The 20,351-nt window shown below is 44.6% G+C and overlaps 1 protein-coding gene across 1 annotated transcript in view; it reads left to right on the top strand.

Annotated features, from left to right (window-relative positions):
- NECAB1 (N-terminal EF-hand calcium binding protein 1) overlaps positions 1-20,351 on the top strand; it is a 299,035-nt gene that overhangs the window by 264,011 nt on the left and 14,673 nt on the right. Inside the window, exon 10 of the mRNA XM_073550518.1 lies at positions 17,167-17,279. Coding sequence (XP_073406619.1) covers positions 17,167-17,279 — 113 coding nt within the window. The remainder of the gene's footprint in view (positions 1-17,166; positions 17,280-20,351) is intronic.

Below are 20,351 nucleotides of genomic sequence, written 5' to 3'. Positions count from 1 at the left end.
AATCTTTATAGATTAAAAATAATGGTCTATGACTGTACTTAATTCCTGCAGTACTCGGGGGGTTTATCCCATCTGGGCCCGAGGATTTGTCAACTTTAGTGATTTTTAGACGCCGCCGTACATCCTGCTGGGTTAAGCAGGTGACATTTAATGGAGATTTTTCTTTTATCACTGATCATGTTATCCGTCATGGGATTTTCTTGTGTAAATACTGTAGAAAAAAAGTAATTTAGCATATTGGCTTTATCCTCATCCACCATTTCACCCAGACTATTTTTAAGGGCGCCAACACTATAATTTTTTAGTTTCTTACTATTTACGTAAAGAATATTTTGGGATTATTTTTACTTTCTCTGGCAATGAGTCTCTCTGTCTCAATCTTTGCTGTTTTGATTTGCTTATTACAGAATTTATTTAATATTCTGTATTTATTAAATGCCTCATCACTACCTACTTGCTTTAATTCTCTAAATGCTTTCTTTTTGCCACTTATTGCACTCCTTAAAGCTCTATTAAACCATAGTGGTTTCCTCCTATTTTTAGCATGTTTATTCCCAGACGGTATATATTGTGCACAGGTCCTATTCAGGATGCTAATAAATGTCTCCCATTTTCTTTGTGTACTTTTATGTCTCAGGATATCGTCCCAATTTATTGCACCAAGATCATCTCTCATCCGTTGGAAATTTGCTTTCCTGAAGTTTAGTGTCCTTGTAACCCCTCTACTACACATCTTATTAAAGGACACATGAAAACTTATTATTTTGTGATCACTATTACCCAAGTGACCCTCAACCCTTATATTTGATATGCGGTCTGGCCTGTTTGTTAATATTAGGTCTAGCAGTGCCCCCCCTCTGGTTGGGTCCTGAATCAGTTGTGAAAGGTAATTGTCTCTTATAGTTGTCAAAAACCTATTACCTTTGCTGGAACTGCAGGTTTCGGTTCCCCAATGTATTTCAGGGTAGTTGAAGTCCCCCATAATAATGACTTCTCAGTGAGTCGCAGCTTCATCTATTTGCTTGATGAGGATATTCTCTGTTGCTTCCATTATTTTTGGAGACTTATAACAAACCCCTATCAGTAATTTATTATTTTTCCCCCTCCCCTTATCTCCACCCACAGGGACTCTACATTTTCATTAGATTCATATATATTATCACACAGGATGGGTTTTGAGGATGATTTTACATATAAACTCACGCCTCCCCCTCGTTTATTTGTACGGTCATTTCTGAACAGACTATATCCCTGTAAATTAACCGCCCAGTCATAGTTCTCGTCCAGCCATGTCTCAGATATCCCCACCATGTCATAATTATGTTCCAACAAAGTTAATTCTAATTCCTCCATCTTGTTGGCGCGGCTTCTGGCATTAGTATACATGCACTTTATGTATCTCTCTGTACCTCTATTCTTCCCTAAAATCTTAACTATTCAAACCCCCCCACGACACCCCCAATTTCATTATTTGTGCCCTGGTCTCTATCTGCACTATCTTCCCCTCCTATAAAATGAATACCCTTCCCCCAATCCCTAGTTTAAACACTCCTCCAACCTTCTAGCCATTTTTCCCCCAGCACAGCTGCACCCTCCCCATTGAGGTGCAGCCTGTCCCTAGCGTAGAACCTCTAGCCAACTGAGAAGTCGGCCCAGTTCTCCAGGAACCCAAACCCCTCCTTCCTACACCAATTCCTGAGCCACTTATTTATATCCCTAATCTCCCATTGCCTCTCTGGTGTGGCAGGTGGTACAGGAAGTATTTCTGAAAATACCACCTTGGAGGTCCTTTTAAGATTGCAGCCTAATCCCCTGAAATCATCTTTAAGGACCTTCCACCTACCTCTAACTTTGTCATTTGAGCCAATGTGCACCATGACCGCTGGATCTTCACCAGGCCCCTCCCAATAATCTGTCAACCCGATCAGCGATGTGTCGGACTCGAGCGCCAGGTAGGCAGCACACAGTTCGACGATCGCTGTCTTTGTGACAGATTGCCCTATCTGTTCCCCTAATAGAGTCCCCCACTACCAGCACCTGTCTGGCCTGCCCTGCTCTCCTATTTCCCCCCTTACTGGAGCAGACACTCCTCCAGCTTTCAGAGGACATGCCTTGCTGCAGCAGTGCTACCCCTGTACTGACACTCCCCTCATGTGCCAACTTAGCAAACTTATTGGGTTGTGCCAGATCAGGACTAGCCTCCCTGGCACTCTTCCCTCTACCCTGACTTCTGTCACCCAGCTAGCTGCCTCAGTGTCTTGGAGCTCCATACTACCATCCTCCCCCTCATCTATCCCATTAAGCGTCTGTTCAGTGAGCAGCAGACTCCATTCCATATTGTCTATGGATCTCAGTGTTGCCAGCTGCACATTTAGATCCAGTATCTGGGCTTCCAAATGCACAATGTGCTCACATCTCGCACAGCAGTATGCACCCTCAACCGGCTGTTCAAGGATTGCATGCATGTGGCAAGATGTACACTGGATGGCATTGTCAATGATGGAGCACATTTCCTAATGGGGCTTGCACCAGACAGAAAATTAAAGTAAAAAGAAATAAAAAGTATTAATAAAATATAACAGCAATTCAGTAATACCTCGCTTGTAAACTCCCTGAATCCAAAGTCACTGAATTACAAGTCACACACTTACCACTGTTCGTACTTACGCTTCAGTCACACTCAGCTTGCTCACACTCGCTGAAGCAGATTTAAAGGGGTTTTTTTTTTTGCTTCAGCAGCAATCCACTCTGCAACTCAATGCACTTCCAAAAAACATTAATATTTGCCAAATGCCAGAATAAGGAGAGAAAATGTTTAAGGCATTTTTATTACTTTCTGCAAATTCAAAAATTTACATACATTAAGATTACTATGCCTTTAATCATTTCTGGACTGCCCATATGATTATGTCAGGTGTTTGGAAGCTTCTGATATGTTTTTGGCAACAGTTTAGAGACACACCTGTAGGTGTATTTTAATGCACACCTGAAACACACTGCTTCTTTATGTAGCGTCATGGGAAAGTCTAAAGAAATCAGCCAAGATATTAGGAAGAGAATTGAGGACTTGCACAAGTCTGGCTCATCCTTGGGTACAATTTCAAGGTACCTGAAGGGGCCTCGTTCATCTGTACAAACAATTATACGCAAGTACAAACAAGATGGGAATGTCCAGCCATCATAACTCTCAGGAAGGAGACGGGTTCTGTGTCCCATAGATGAACGTGCTTTGGTCCGACATGTGCATATCAACCCAAGGACAAAAGAAAAAGAACTTGTGAAGATGATGGCGGAAGCTGGTAAGATTGTGTCATTATCCACAGTGAAATGAGTACTGTATCTACATGGGCTGAAAGGCCACTCTGCCAGGAAGAAGCCATTACTCCAAAAGAAACATAACAAAGCCAGATTAATGTTTAAAAATGTACACATGAAAAGACCTTAATTTTTGAAGACATGTCCTGTGGTCTGATGAAACTAAAATTAAACTTTTTGGGCATAATGACCATTGTTACGTTTGGGGGAAAAAGGGAGAAGCTAGAAGCCTAAGAACACCATCCCAACTGTGAAACACGGGGGGTGGCAGCATCATGTTGTGCGGTTGTTTTGTGGCAGGAGGGAATGGGCATCTGTTTTGTGAAGTGCATATCATAAGAAAAGAAGATTATGTGGCAATACAGAAGCAATATCTCAAGACATCAGCCAGGAAGTTAAAGCTTGGTCAGAAATGGGTCTTCCTGGTGGACAAGAACCAGAAGCATACTGCCAAAATGGTAACAGAGTGGCTTAAAGATAATAAAGTGAATGTTTTGGAGTGGACATCACAAAGCCCTGATCTCAATCCTATTTGAAATTTATGGGCAAAGCTGAAAAGGCCGGTGCGAGCAAGGTGACCTACAAACCTGGATCAGTTACACCAGTTTTGTCAGGAGGAATGGGCCCAAATTCCGACCAACTATTGTGAAAAGCTTGTGGAATGATATCCCAAACGTTTGACCCAAGTCATTCAGTTTAAGTGCAATGGTACCAAATACTAATGAAATGTATGCAAACATTTGACTTTGCAGAAAGTAATAAAAATTCCTTAAAACATTCGCTCTCTCATTATTTGGAATTTGGCAAATATTAATAATTATTGTTATCCTAAGTGACATAAACCAGGAAAGGTTTATTCTGATTTCATGTCAGATATTGAGAAAAACATGCAGATGTGTCTTTTTACAAGGCATATATAGTGTACTAAATGGTGGCCCGATTCTTTCGTATCGGGTATTCTAGAGTCTCTGTTAAAATAAAAAATAGTTATATACTCACCTTCCGAAGGCCCCCGGACTCTTTCTCTCCTCTCATCTTCCGGTTCCAGTAATGCTTTGCGCGAAACACCGCTGATGACGTCGCGCTCTCGCAAGAGTGACGTCATCTCCGGCCCTTCTCGCTAAGCATTACTGGAACCGAAAGATACCAGACGCGTGGTGAGAGGAATCCGGGGGCCATCGGAAGGTGAGTATATAACTATTTTTTATTTTAACAGAGACTCTAGAATACCTAATATACTCCTGTTACACCCAGAGGTCCCTGATATTTGAAGGGTGCCTTCTCCAAACTGCCATTTTTAGATCTCTCCACAGGTGTTCTATGGGATTCAGGTCTGGACTCATTGCTGGCCACCTTAGAAGTCTCCAGTGCTTTCTCTCAAACCATTTTCTAGTGCTTTTTGAAGTGTGTTTCGGGTCATTGTCCTGCTGGAAGACCCATGACCTCTGAGGGAGACCCAGCTTTCTCACACTGGGCCCTACATTATGCTGCAAAATTTGCTGGTAGTCTTCAGACTTCATAATGCCATGCACACGGTCAAGCCGTCCAGTGCCAGAGGCAGCAAAGCAACCCCAAAACATCAGGGAACCTCCGCCATGTTTGACTGTAGGGACCGTGTTCTTTTCGTTGAATGCCTCTTTTATTCTCCTGTAAACTCTGTTGATGCCTTTGCCCAAAAAGCTCTACTTTTGTCTCATCTGACCAGAGAACATTCTTCCAAAACATTTTAGGCTTTTTCAGGTAAGTTTTGGCAAACTCCAGCCTGGCTTTTTATGTCTCGGGGTAAGAAGTGGGGTCTTCCTGGGTCTCCTACCATACAGTCACTTTTCATTCAGACGCCGACGGATAGTACGGGTTGACACTGTTGTACCCTCGGACTGCAGGGCAGCTTGAACTTGTTTGGATGTTAGTCGAGGTTCTTTATACAACATCCGCACAATCTTGTGTTGGAATCTCTTGTCAATTTTTCTTTTTCGGCCACATCCAGGGAGGTTAGCCACAGTGCCATGGGCTTTAAACTTCTTGATGACACTGCGCACGGTAGACACAGGAACATTCAGGTCTTTGAAGATGGACTTGTAGCCTTGAGATTGCTCATGCTTCCTCACAATTTGGTTTCTCAAGTCCTCAGACAGTTCTTTGGTCTTCTTTCTTTTCTCCATGCTCAATGTGGTACACACAAGGACACAGGACAGAGGTTGAGTCAACTTTAATCCATGTCAACTGGCTGCAAGTGTGATTTAGTTATTGCCAACACCTGTTAGGTGCCACAGGTAAGTTACAGGTGCTGTTAATTACACAAATTAGAGAAGCATCACATGATTTTTCGAACAGTGCCAATACTTTTGTCCACCCTCTTTTTTATGTTTGGTGTGGAATTATATCCAATTTGGCTTTAGGACAATTCTTTTTGTGTTTTTTCATTTAAGACAAATTAAATGTTGATAATAATACGAAAGAATTTGTGTTTGCAATCATTTTCAGGAAGAAACTGAGTATTACCTGACAGAATTGCAGGGATGTCAATACTTTTGGCCACAACTGTAACTCGCGATGTTATGGTTACTGAGGAAATCATCCAGCCCTTTTATAAAAGGCTGTTATAGTGTCGGCCATTACTACCTCTTGTGGTCGGGTATTCCACTGTCTTACTGCTGTAACTGTAAAGAACCCTTTCCTATTTAATGGCTGAATCGTCTTTCTTCTACGCATAATGAGTGTCCCCTTGTTCTAAGTATGGTCTTTGGAAGGAATAAGTCATGTGCCAGTCCCTTGTACTGACCACACGTCTTGTCTTTTTTCTAACCTAAACAAGCCCAACTTTTCCAACCTCTCATCAAATCGAAGTCCTATTCACATTTCAATACAATGTGCTGGAAAACGGGAGAAAAATTCCCAGTTCAGTGAAATGATGGGAAAATAATCATTTATCCCATGATTATTTTTTGAGCTTTGTATTTATGGTTCAGAAAAAGTGACCTAGTAACACAAATTGTAATTTTTTTTGTCTCCTCTAAGCTCGTGTTCAGGTGTAATTTTTTGGTTCTGCTCAAATGTAAATGTATTTCATGAGCTGATGAACACAGAGAGGTATTTATATATATAGATTGGTAATACAATAAATTGTTTTGATAAGTAGAGGCCAAAAAATGTTTTCCGGTTGAGGTGCCACCTGCAGGTCATTGTGTTTCTGCAGGTTTATGAAAATTAATGTTTAAACTGTATTTAGTGATAAAATCATGAATGTGTGGTTTGTTTGGCTATTTTCTTGCTGAAGGGGGCAAGTTTACCTTTCAAATGGTGCATCATGTGTGTGTGTGGGGGGTGAAGTAATCTCCAAAAAAGCAATGCATGTATACAAATGTGTTGGTAGTGTGCTTTGGGGTACTGTGGTGCCACTTGCAGGTCATTTTTCCTTACTGCAGGTTTATGAAAATTAATGTTTAAACTGTATTTTGTGATCAAATCGTGGATGTGTGGCTTGTTTGGCTATTTTCTTGCTGAAGGGGACGAGTTTACCTTTCAAATGGTGTATCATTTGTGTGTGTGGGTGCAGTATGAATGGGGATACAAAGGAATCACCGAGTGTGGTTGGATTTTCAGAGACTGTCAGAGTGGAGAATCTTTTTCTTTATTCATGAGAAAAACTGATGCACTTGATCAAAGTCTGATCAAAATAATACGGACATTTTTCCCATACGTGTGAAAATCAGAGAAAATCTGAATTAGCCCTTAGGGGACATGAACCTGTGATTGCTTGTTCTATATGCCACAGTATAGCATTATTGCAGTATATAGAGATTATGTCATGCTTCTATGCAGCCTAGTAACAGACTGGGCTTCCTACGAGGACCTAGATGGCTGCCATGGGGGCCTTCCATGGGCCCTCATGTGTAATAACTAGGGATAAGCAGACTCGTGGATGTACGGGTTTGGCCGAAGTTTAGTCCACAGTTCAGGAACAAGAACTTGACCCGAACCCCATATGAGTCAATCAGGACGCGAACTTTGGTGATGGAAAATGGTCACAGTAAGGGCTAAGGGGCTGCAAAAGTAAGGAAAATGTGGGTAAGAGCAGGACAATTGCCCTGCAAACAAATGTTGATAGGAAAATTACTTAAAATAACATATAATAAAAAATAATCATTTTAAACCAAGAATTCCAAGTGGAGCAGTGCCTTGTGTGTGTAGTATACTGTACTTTTTAATAAATAAATTAAAAAATGATGTGGGATCCCTGTTGTGAGTTCATTTTTCCCTTCACCATTGAGGTCTGATGAACTCCCTCCTCTGGTGAAGGAAGGTAGTGAGGCTGATTATCAAACACATGGGCAGCTACATGATGACTGGGTGGCTGGAATTGAGGACTGGATATAAGGCTGCCGACACCCTTCTTCCTGGCTGGTTTTCCTGCTGGATTCTTGGAGACCAGTCTGATTCCTGCATCTCAAAGCTAAGTTTTTCTGCTCTGCTTTGTACACTTCAGTTTTGATTTGTTTTGCCTTGTTTTTTGGGAGTTCTGCCATCCCCGGCCGGGGGTGAGATGAATTCCATTTTTGTCTCTGATCTGTTGATCTTTTGCTGTCTTCAGAATATACCTGAGTGCTGATATAGTCTTTTGAAGCCTAGCGTCTTCAGGGCCTGTTTTTCCTATCAGTCGGTTGGCTCATTTTGATAGGGGTTTTGCGGATGGCAGACAGCAGCTTTCCTATCCTGTCCTATGTAGTTAGCTTGGGCCCTATCATTTGCTCAACCTATCTTTCTATCTGTGTTAGTGTTTTCATCTTGCTTCACCGTCATTATATGTTGGGGGCTGCCTATTGCTTTGGGGTCTGCTCTGGGGCAGTTTAGTTTTTCCCCTTTCTGTCTTTAGGCTATGTAGTTCTCCGGCTGTGATCGAGGGGTCTAGGGCACCGTAGGAACCCCCCACGGCTACTGCTAGTTGTTGTGGATAGGTTCAGGGGTCTGCAATCCGATAGCTGCCAACCTCTCTGGTTTTTCTGGACTTAGCTGGTATTTTGTTTTTTCCTCCTTCGGTGACTCATCATAACAGATCCCCCTATTTTTAATATCCAGCTAAGGCAAAGCAGACAGCTGTGAGCTGATATTAATAGGCTGGGAAGGTCCATGGATATTGGCCCCTTCCCAGCCTAATAAGACCAGCCCTAAGCCACCTCAGAAAAGGCGCATCCATTAGATGTGCCAGTTCTGGTGCTTAGTCTCAGCTCTTCCCGATTTTCCTCGGTGCTTTGGCAATCAGGGTAATGGTTTTGGGCTTGATGTTAGCAGCTGGCGCTGACGTCAACCGCAGGGGTTAATAATTTTGAGTGGTCTATCAAAGTTGCAAGAAGTGGGCCTGTGTGATTTTACATGTCAGGGATGAATTCTGGTCCCAGTCCGGCCCTGCTGCCACCCCGCCATATGTAGTATCAGATCGGGAGGAAGAGCACAGCTGGAGTTTGCGAGTTCATATAAACCAAACGTATCAGAAACGAGCTTTCTTAATGGCCTCGGGGCATCTGACATGCATGAACGACTGATGTTCCCACTAGGTGTATGGATGAGACTTAGGAGATGACCCAGATCCATACACTACACTGACAGACCTGCTTAAATGGGTTAACATGAATGTGTTGCGGCCTTGGAGAGAAATTCAGCAGAAAAATACCCAAACCTACACCGTGGTCACACAGAAACATCATAAGATATCACTGCCATACATGAAACCGTGGTCAGCTCTGTATAATCTTTGATCAACAACAGTTTAACCCTTTGGATGCCTCCATCGCCGTCCCCCCCATCCCTCCATGACAAAATCACTGCAGGTTCTGGTCCTCTAGGGAGAAAAAAAAAACCAGAAAGCTCATCCCACAAAAAAGAAAAAAAAATGGCAAAATAAACTTTTGGTTACATTGTCTCCCCAATAAAATGATCAGATAATTGTATCCCAAATATAGCACCAATGAAAACTACATCTCATACTGTAAAAAAAACAAATGTGACGGTCAACGTGTGACTGGACACCGTCTCCAGCAGGGCGAATTTCTATCACACACGTAACCCTGGATACACCGCCTCCAGTAGGGCGAATTTAAATAATATAACGTGCAGCCGGATACACCGCCTCCAGCAGGTGAATTTCAGAATTACACGTGAAACTGTATACACCGCCTCCAGCAGGGCGAATTTAAACAATAAGGGGAAACACCAGGGAAACCGATACAATGGAGGGCCCTGCGATAGGGAATGGGGACTTGGAGACTCCCCTGAGCCAGTCTCTACACTCCTAACAGTCCCTATACAGGCTCCGCACCTGTCGCCAAGCTGGAACCTAAGAACACTAGCTCGCCCTGCACCTAGCCCTTTCTAATGAAATGGACGGTGCAGAAACTAATCCCACCACTGCACTGAAACACACATAAGGGAAGTCACAAACAGGGAAACACCACTTAGCTTTGCTCTGTTGCTCTTGCTCCCAGCAACAGAGTCCACCACCAGAATGCAGCTTTCCTCCTGAATAGCTGCCACCAAGCTCTGTCAGAGCTGCATGGACATCCCCTCTGTGACTCCTTCCACACCAGGACTCTGACTGTGCTCCAAGGAACTCTCTCTAGCTCCTTCCTCCACCAAGGATGGTTGGAAATGACCACTATCACCAACAGTGATTGCAACACCTGACACTCTTTTATAGCAGAGCCAGAGAAATCACACCTGCTTTATAATCACGTGCACCAAACTAAAGTAACAAGTGCAATGACCCTAACGGCCACCGGGGGCAAAACTAGAACTGAAACCACCACAGTGCAATGACCCTAATGGTCACACAGCTTAAGGAAAAAAAAGATTACTAGTGCATTTATCTGTCATAATCCAGCCTGGACCACGACAACAACAAGATCTTGTACAGCTTCATCGATGGAAAATTAAAGGTTAAAAGAGGTTTTCCACTGTCAGGAAAGTTGTGTCTCCAGGCGCAGTTCATTGAGGGAGGGAGAGTTTTCTCACCTCATATTCCTCCACCGCTGCTCCCAATGTCCATCATTTTCTTCTTTGCATATTGCACATAGTTTCTTAGATACGTTTTAAAACATCTTTTCTAGGGAATATGTTGGCGCTATAGAAATAAAATGTATTATTATTATTATTATAGGGTTCTCTATGGTCTTTGGAGATAATTTTGAACAGTTTTAGACTGCTTGGTGATAATAGCATTTCCAGTCTGCTGAGAAAGCAATCTTGACTTTGCCATTGTGGATAAGGAACATGAAATAAAACATATCTTCTTAAGCATTAAAGCCCCCATTGATAGTCTATGTAAAGTAACGTGAGCACTGACACAGAAGTCTTATTTCTAATTAATCCCACTTTAGTTTGATTTTTACTTCAAACTGAACAAATGGTGACATTGATTGTGTCCTGACATTGTTTTCAATTTTTTATTCTTTTTTTTTCTGCCAAGTGTGTACTGTTATTTTTGTGTTTTTCTGAACATATGAGTTTATATACAATATATTTAAGTGCTAAAAAAAAGTTTTGTTTCATTTTAATTTGTTGTCTCACTGTGGTCTTCAATCCTGGTTATAAATACATTATAACCATCCTGTATATAGTTTCACCAAATGGGCATTCTTATGGCTAATCGAGGGTTTCCTAAATTATCTAATCTATGAATCAAAACACTAGACATTTTTTTTTTTGCTGTGGCCTTTGTGTGCAATAGATGAAAAGTCAGGGGCAGAAGCAAGAAGTAGAAACCTCCAGAGGATGAATAGTTGCAGGAGATCCGTGACCTTTTCAGAATTTGTGCTGGAGTTGTTCTCTCTGCTTCACCTTTGATGTTTTGTTCTTTAAATGTATTATGTTCAAATGTCAACTTATTTCTCCTTCACATATCAGAAAAACCATAATGGCCCCTTACCAGCCTGAGAATACCAGCCCCCAGATGTCTGCTTTAGCAAGGCTGATTGTCAGAAATGGGGGGGAAACCACGTGGTTTTTAAGTTTATTTATTTAAATAATTTAAAAAAAACAGCGTGAGAACCCCTCTATCCTTGATAACCAGCAAAGCTAACACTGACAGCTGAGGGTTGCAGCTGACAGCTGTCAGTTTTGCCTGGCTGGTTATCAAATAGGGGAACCTACACCGGTTTATTTTTTTTTATACTCCCATCAGCCGCTGCCTGCTCTCAATATTAGGCCAGTTTCACACGTCAGTGGCTCCGGTACATGTAGTGACAGTTTTCTCACATACCGGAGACACTGACACACATAGACACATTCATTAGGCTACAAAGCTAACAGTACAAAGCTAATAGTACGATCAGGCCATGGATCCCGCTGGTGCCTCGGCTCCCGGTCATAAGGAGTTGCTCTTCTTACGGGAGAACCAGGGGCGCATCATGTCCGTTTTGAAATCCATGGAGTCACGCCTGTCTGCCCTACAGGCTGCCGATCCAGGGAACGCCGCCCAGTTGGCCAGCCTCCGGCAGGAACTGGGTCAACAGCACGATGCCCAGTCCCATATTCTGTCCTATATGGCCTCTGTAGACAACCGTTTGGGGGCTCTCCAGTCCGCCGCTGCAGCCGCGGCCGCTACCCCCGGTCCCGCTTCGCTTCCCTCCTCGCCTGGCCAAGCCCCCTCGGTACAGTGGTGACCCCAAACAGTGTAGAGTTCTTAAACCAATGTAGCCTGCACTTCGAACTTCAGCCTCACCAGTATCCCTCCGATAGGGCCAAGGTGGCCTTTATCATGTCCCATCTGGAGGGGGAGGCCTTATCCTGGCTGAATCTGCTCTGGGAGAGGGATGACCCCGTGGTTTCAAACATTCTGTTTTTTCTGGACACCTTTCGTAGAGGGTTTGATGAGCCGGGACGGGTAGCCTTCCTCACCGAGTCGCTCTTCAACCTTCACCAGGGCAACCTGACGGTTGGTCAGTACGCCATCCGGTTCCGCACGTTATCTTCTGAATTGGGTTGGAACAACTCGGCATTGGTCGGAGCCTTCTGGCATGGGTTGTCGGGCAGGATAAAGGATGAATTAGCGGGTCGAGATACTCCTACCACCCTCGAGGACCTTATCTCTTTGGCAACTCGAATAGACCTCCGGTTCCAGGAGCGTGCGTGGGAGTCTGCTAGGGACAGGAGACCCACTAGGCCAGCCCCGACCACTACTTGTTCCTTTAGTCTGCGACCAGCTGAGTCCGGTCACACTCCGCCTCCCGAGCCCATGCAGGTAGATCGGGTCCGGATGGCTGAGACACGTGAAAGAGAGACGGGTGCAGGGTCTCTGTCTTTATTGTGGAGGAGCATCCCACTTCATCCGTTCTTGCCCTGAGAGACCGGGAAACTCTTCCACCTAAGTCAGGTAAGAGGTCTCCCTAGGTGTAAGTGACTCATCTCAAGCTCTCACGTTATCTGTTCTTTTACTTTCAGGGGAGAGGCGTGGGTCCGAGGTGGCCTACATGGATTCGGGCGCTGCAGGTAGCTTCATCCGGCGTGAAGTGGTGGACAAATACCGGATTCCCGTGGTTACCCTGAAGAATCCCAGACTAATCGCTTCGGTGGACGGCAGACCACTACAGGAACCCATCACGGCGGTCACAGAGGAGGTGGTTTTGCAAATCGGCGCTCTCCACCGGGAGAGAGTGGCCTTCTACGTGTTGCCCGATCTGTCTCACGCCATTCTGCTAGGGCTCCCGTGGCTACGGACTCATCAGCCGGTTCTCAACTGGTCTTCAGGAGAGGTTTTGCGCTGGGGAGATGCGTGTCAGGGCTGGTGCCTGAAACCCATTCGTCCAACTGTCTCCGCACGTCCACCCCTGGAGTTTTCGGGGCTGCCTTCTGCTTACTGGGCCTATGCAGACATCTTTGACAAAAAGGAGGCGGAGGTCCTTCCACCACACCGGTCCTAAGACTGTCCTATCAAGTTAATTCCACTCCGCCTAGGGGTAGAATCTACCCACTCTCTCCCGCGGAAACTGCCGCCATGTCTGAATACGTCCAGGAGAATCTTGCCAAGGGTTTTATTCGGAAGTCCTCCTCCCCAGCAGGAGCCGGTTTCTTCTTTGTTAAAAAAAGGACGGTTCGCTACGCCCATGCATCGATTATAGAGGTCTAAACAACATCACCATCAAGAACCGGTACCCCCTCCCACTCATTCTGGAGTTGTTTGACCGTCTCAGAGGGGCACGGATATACTCCAAGTTGGATCTCAGGGGAGCATACAATCTTATCCGCATCTGTGCCGGCGATGAATGGAAGACCGCCTTTAACACCGTGATGGTCACTATGAGTACCTGGTGATGCCCTTCGGTCTGTGCAACGCTCCGGCAGTGTTCCAGGAATTCGTCAATGAGATCTTTCGGGACCTCCTGTACTCCTGTGTGGTAGTGTACTTGGACGACATCCTTGTCTTCTCCTCTGATCTTCCATCCCATAGGAGGACGGTCCGCCTGGTTCTTCAGTGCCTTCGGGAGAATCGTTTGTATGCTAAGATGGAGAAATGCCTATTCGAGCAAACCTCGCTGCCATTTCTGGGCTACATTGTCTCAGACGCCGGGCTGCAGATGGATCCAGAGAAACTGTCCACCATTCTCAAATGGCCCCGTCCTGTCGGCCTAAGAGCCATCCAACGTTTCCTCGGATTCACCAACTACTACAGGCAGTTTATTCCACACTTTTCTTCACTTTCCAAGCCTATTTCCGCCCTTACTCGTAAGGGGAGCTCTTCTAACTCCTGGACGCCAGAGGCAGAAGAGGCCTTCCAGTCGCTAAAACGGGCTTTTTCCACGGCTCCTGTGCTGTCCCGTCCTGAGAGCTGCAAACCCTTCGTGTTGGAGGTGGACGCTTCCTCGACAGGAGCCGGGGCTGTCTTATCCCAGAAGACCTCTTCTGGTCGCCTGCGGCCTTGTGGATTCTTCTCCGTCCGTGTGCAAAATACGCTGACATGTCCGTTTTTGTGGAACAGCACGGATCACACGGACCCATACAAGTCAATGGGTCCGTGTAAACACGTACCGCACACGGATGGCATCCGTGTGCCATCCGTGTGCGTTTTTAGGAGTCATAGTGTAAACATTGAAACCAATTTTTTCAATAGACGGACATCATACGGATCACACACGGATGGTACACACGGACATTCGGATAGCACACGGATCACACACGGATGGCCTACGTATCCACATGGACATGGTTAGCTCCGGTACCGGAATTATCTGGACGTGTGAAACCGCCCTTAGCGGCAGCAGGTGTAGTACTCCCTTCAGCTGCCCTCTGCTTTCTGTCATCAGTTGATTATTACTCTCAACATTCTCCTTTGCTCGCGCTGATTGCTGGCAGAGCAGGGGAGAATGATGAGAGCTGTCTTCAGCACAGAACAGTGCTTTCTGTTCCACTGATTCCCAGGCACCGGTACATGTCGCACTGACACACGTATGTCACCCGTGTGCAAATCTGCGGGACATTTTTCAGACTGCGCTGCTGTTAAAAAATGGACATGTCAGTGTATTTTGCCCAAGGACACACGGTCCGTGGTGGGTCTATGTGTGAAAGTGTCTCTGGTATGTATGAAAACTGTCACCACACATACTGGACACACTGACATCTGAAAGATGCCTTAAGGTGATAAGTTTTTCTTGCTTTAGAACTCTACTGTTAGCTTTGTACTGGGCAAGGCGGACTTCCCGGAGTGGACCCTCTGGACCGTGACACCGAGGGACCCCGGACGAGCAACCAGGTGGAACCAACCCCTATACAGGGATCGTTAGGAGCAGGTCCAGGGGTTCGAATGCCACGGCAGCCGGAACCAAGAGGGGCGGCTCGGAGTAGAGTGTGGGGACTAACACGGGAAGGCAGGTCTGGAGTAGAACAGTAGATACAAACACAGGTAGGCTGGACTGGAACAGGACTGCAGGTGCGGACACCGACAGGCAGGACCGGAGTAGGACAGCAGGTATGGACACGGGCAGGCTGGACTGGAACAGGACTGCAGGTGCGGACACAGACAGGCAGGACCGGAGTAGGACAGCAGGTACGGACACGGGTAGGCTGGACTGGAACAGGACTGCAGGTGCGGACACGGACAGGCAGGACCGGAGTAGGACAGCACGTATGCAGGACTGCAAGGAAGCACAACGCAGTGAGAGGGAGTGGAAGCTGCTAGGCAATCCACAGGACCAGGATGGATGTCAGAACAACAATGATCAGGCACCTCCATTAAGGGAGGGCGGCCTGATATAGCTGCAGATGTGCCCCCATTGGTCCGGCGGTGCTACCGGGTCAGGGCACCGCCGGCCAATAAGATCATAGGCAGAGGGCCGGCCGCGGCCTATGGCGCATGCGCAGAGCACGCAATGACGTCACAGGCCGCGGGCCGGTCAGAGGAGGGCAGCGACGCTGGAGCAGGGGAGAGCGAGGCTGTGGCGCCGGATAAGAATGAGCGCTCGCGACGGGGGGGCGGCGCATGGCTGGAGGCACGGGGGCCGTGACATCTACATGTACAAAAGGGTACCAACTTCATGACCTATTATTTAAATCAGATTTTTATAAATATATGTATAAACATTCTTGATAATCTTTTTTTTCATATCACCATCTTGCAATTTTCTAACTAAGCCTAATATTATCCTCCTACTTCTTGCTCTTTTCAGCAGCTCCTAAGATATAAGCATTAGACTTAAGACCCTATTGAGTTGCATTGAATTACAAACGGTGCAGAGGTTATTGTGCAGGGAGGGTGAGGAGGTGAGCTGTAACATCACCAATTGTGAGTGGTGTTATTTACCATATATAGAAGTGTTACCTTTCATTGTAATCTGTCTGTAATGGTAATGAGACTCCTGAAAAACATATTAGTCTAATACATCTAATACATCTTTTCCAGGCTAGGAGATTTTGTTTTTGCCCTTTAATTTTTTTTTCTTCTACTTCCAAGAACTATCTTTTTTTAATTTTTCTGTACACATAGACAGTATTGCAGCATACAGTACGCTGAAAAAGACGTTTCCTATGAAGTCCACCCACATGGCTGAGTGATGGATCAAACTCGCCAATAAAAGACTATGGGTCCATGAAAAAATTAGACAGCAGATGGATGCCTTCTTATTTGCATCCTAATACCGTCCGATTTTCATATTTGTTCCATATAAGATGCTTCAGAGACCTTTTCATAAGTTATAAAAACAAATGAAACTGATGGTAAAAATGAACCAAACACTGATGAAAATTTCAACCAGAACAATTAGTATCAGTCTGCTTTGTGTACGAGCAAAATCACCAGCGACTGATTGAATCGTAAGACAGTCGTCAGTGACCATAATCTGAGACAGCAACACTATATTAGTAAAGAGACCTCCCAGGATTAGAAAAAGGATTCTACTTCTTCCAGCAACAGCGCCCCTTTTGTCATTGGGTGGTGTTCGGTATTGCAGCTCATCCCCATTTATGTGCATAGCCTTTAGATCCATTTCCAATCTAGAACGAAACTTCTGCACATTAAAATTGTCTTATATTATTCAGTCCCTAATAGACATGTCCGTGTCAGAGCAATCATCCTCCTCTATCTTATTTGTGAGTGAACCGTGAAAAAGATATAAAAATATATCAAGTAGTAAACGGAGGAATGCCCAGTCTTATAACAAGCGCTCATTTAAAATTTAAGAGAACATTGCGGATTTTTCATGCTCCAAAGAATTTCCGGTGTCAGATCTCCATGTGTCAGGGAGGCACATGGAAATTATCCTCCGATCCCTTTTGTCTTCTCGGCAAGCTTGTTCTAACAGTGTCCGTGATTAGTGGCTCGTTCTTTATGTGATTGTAGTGAAATGATGTCAATCTTTTCCCATTCCTTAGCACATAATGATTGTTCAGCGGCAGCTCTCTGTGATAACCGAAGAGCTGGAAGAATTCCGTCTTTCCCTAAAACACTACGTGGAGTCTGTTAACAGTGAGGCGGGATGTTTGCAGTTAAGTATTGTGCATCTGTCGCACGTAATATTAGCATATGTATAAACAATTTCCACAATTACCAGTAATTAAATGGGGATAGAACTGAGGTTTTAAAGGGAATCTGTCAGCAGGTTCTGATATGTACTTTGAGAGCAGCATACTGTAGGAGCAGAGACCCTGATTTTAGTGATGTCACTTACTAAGCTGATATTCAGTAAAATCAGTGTTTTATCAGCAGGAGATTATCAATACAGGACTAGCTGCCTGGTGCCACCTAGTCCTGCCTCTCTGGATAACCCCGCCCACACCACTTATTAGCAGTTGTCAATGTACATGGAAAGCTGCCATTCAGTGGTGTGGATTGGGTTATATAGGCCTTGGTGTATGGGCCTTATACACATCACTGGATCTCAGCACCTACTGTATATCATGCTGTTCTCAGAATACATAGCAAAAATCTGTTAACAGATTTCCTTTTCTGTAATGTAGGAGGACGATGTTTTTAAAACCAGCTTAAACTTTTTACAAAGTATTTAGAAACTCAATAACTTTTTATAATACCAGTAAGATAAAGTGGCAACACCATGAAAAGCTGCATCTATGCTGACACCACATAAACTGTGGGACAACCAGGGTACTTTTCAAAATCAAGGATAGCTATAAGGCCCTCCATAAAATTACAACCAGAGGAACCCCTCATAAAATTGATAGCCACAGGGCCCTCCATAAAATTACAACCACAGGAACCCCTCATAACATTGATAGCCACAGGGCCCTCCATAAAATTACAACCACAGGAACCCCTCATAACATTGATAGCCACAGGGCCCTCCATAAAATTACAACCACAGGAACCCCTCATAACATTGATAGCTACAGGGCCCTCCATAAAATTACAACCACAGGAACCCCTCATAAAATTGATAGCCACAGGGCCCGCCATAAAATTACAACCACAGGAACCCCTCATAACATTGATAGCTACAGGGCCCTCCATAAAATTACAACCATAGGATCCCCTCATAACATTGATAGCTACAGGGCCCTCCATAAAATTACAACCACAGGAACCCCTCATAACATTGATAGCTACAGGGCCCTCCATAAAATTACAACCATAGGATCCCCTCATAGCATTGATAGCTACAGGGTCCTCCATAAAATTACAACCATAGGATCCCCTCATAACACTGATAGCTACAGGGCCCTCCATAAAATTACAACCATAGGATCCCCTCATAACACTGATAGCTACAGGGCCCTCCATAAAATTACAACCATAGGATCCCCTCATAACATTGATAGACAGAGTCCTCCATAAAATTGCAACCATAGAAACCCCTCATAACATTGATAGACACAGAGTCCTCTATAAAATTACAACCATAGGATCCCCTCATAACACTGATAGCTACAAGGCCCTCCATAAAATTGCAACCATAGGATCCCCTCATAACATTGATAGACAGAGTCCTCCATAAAATTGCACCATAGAAACCCCTCATAACATTGATAGATACATAGTCCTCCATAAAATTACAACCATAGGAACCCCTCTAAAATTGATAGCTACAGAGACCTCCATAAAATTACAACCATAGAAACCCCTCATAACATTGATAGCGACAGAGCCCTTCATAAAATTGCAACCAGAGGAACCCCTCATAACATTGACAGCTACAGGGCCCTCCATAAAATTACAACCATAGTAAGCCCTCATAACATTGATAGCTACAGGGCCCTCCATAAAATTACAACCAGAGGATCCCCTCATAACATTGATAGCCACAGGGCCCTCCATAAAATTACAACCAGAGGATACCCTCATTACATTGATAGCCACAGGGCCCTCCATAAAATTACAACCATAGGACCCCCTCATAACATTGATAGCCACAGGGCCCTCCATAAAATTACAACCATAGGAACCCCTCATAGCATTGATAGCTACAGGGTCCTCCATAAAATTACAACCATACGATCCCCTCATAACATTGATAGCCACAGGGTCCTCCATAAAATTACAACCATAGGACCCCCTCATAACATTGATAGCCACAGGGCCCTCCATAAAATTACAACCATACGATCCCCTCATAACATTGATAGCCACAGGGCCCTCCATAAAATTACAACCAGAGGATCCCCTCATTACATTGATAGCCACAGGGCCCTCCATAAAATTACAACCATAGGACCCCCTCATAACATTGATAGCCACAGGGCCCTCCATAAAATTACAACCATACGATCCCCTCATAACATTGATAGCCACAGGGTCCGCCATAAAATTACAACCAGAGGAACCCCTCATAACATTGATAGCCACAGGGCCCTCAATAAAATTACAGCCATAGTAAGCCCTCATAACATTGATAGCCACAGGGCCCTCCATAAAATTACAACCAGAGGAACCCAACATAACATTGATAGCCACAGGGCCCGCCATAAAATTACAACCAGAGGAACCCCTCATAACATTGATAGCCACAGGGCCCTCAATAAAATTACAGCCATAGTAAGCCCTCATAGCATTACTATCTACAGTGGCCTCCCATGGGCAATTTACCCAATAAATTGTGCCATCTTGTGAAAACTGATGGTTTCAGAGCCCCTGGCAGCAAAATACTGATCTAGACGTCAATCAATCCATATGACAGAAATCATTAACTAGAGCTGGCAAAAGAAAAGCGAATCCAGCGCTACTCCAGGCATAGAAATTTCACTATGACTTTGAAGCTTCCACCAATTTTAATGACTTTAATATCTGTCAGGGTTAATAAATGGTGCAGTTCCTTGTAAACTGGCAAAACCGGATGTGCTGCACCATGAACTGTCTTGCGTAGTGTCTGTTAGCCACACAGTTTCTAAAGATGGTTATTCTTAAAAAAAAAAAAAAAGTTTCTGAAATAAAAATTCTCCAGACATCTGCAGTAAATTACATGCAGTGTTCCCCACGCTGCACAATTACCCATGTGAACCCAGCCGTAAACGCTATGTCCCTACGAAGTATAGGCAAGGGCCGGTGGTCAGTTAATGCGTTCCACTTCTGTATGTCAGAGTACTTACACGGGAAGCAGTCATAAACT

The sequence above is a fragment of the Dendrobates tinctorius genome, unplaced genomic scaffold, assembly GCF_039654945.1.
Source record: "Dendrobates tinctorius isolate UK_male_01 unplaced genomic scaffold, ASM3965494v1 ptg000165l, whole genome shotgun sequence".
In the NCBI taxonomy this organism is placed as follows: Eukaryota; Metazoa; Chordata; class Amphibia; order Anura; family Dendrobatidae; genus Dendrobates; species Dendrobates tinctorius.
The sequence above is the reverse complement of the archived record's forward strand: the minus strand, read 5'-3'. Positions and strand labels throughout refer to the sequence as shown.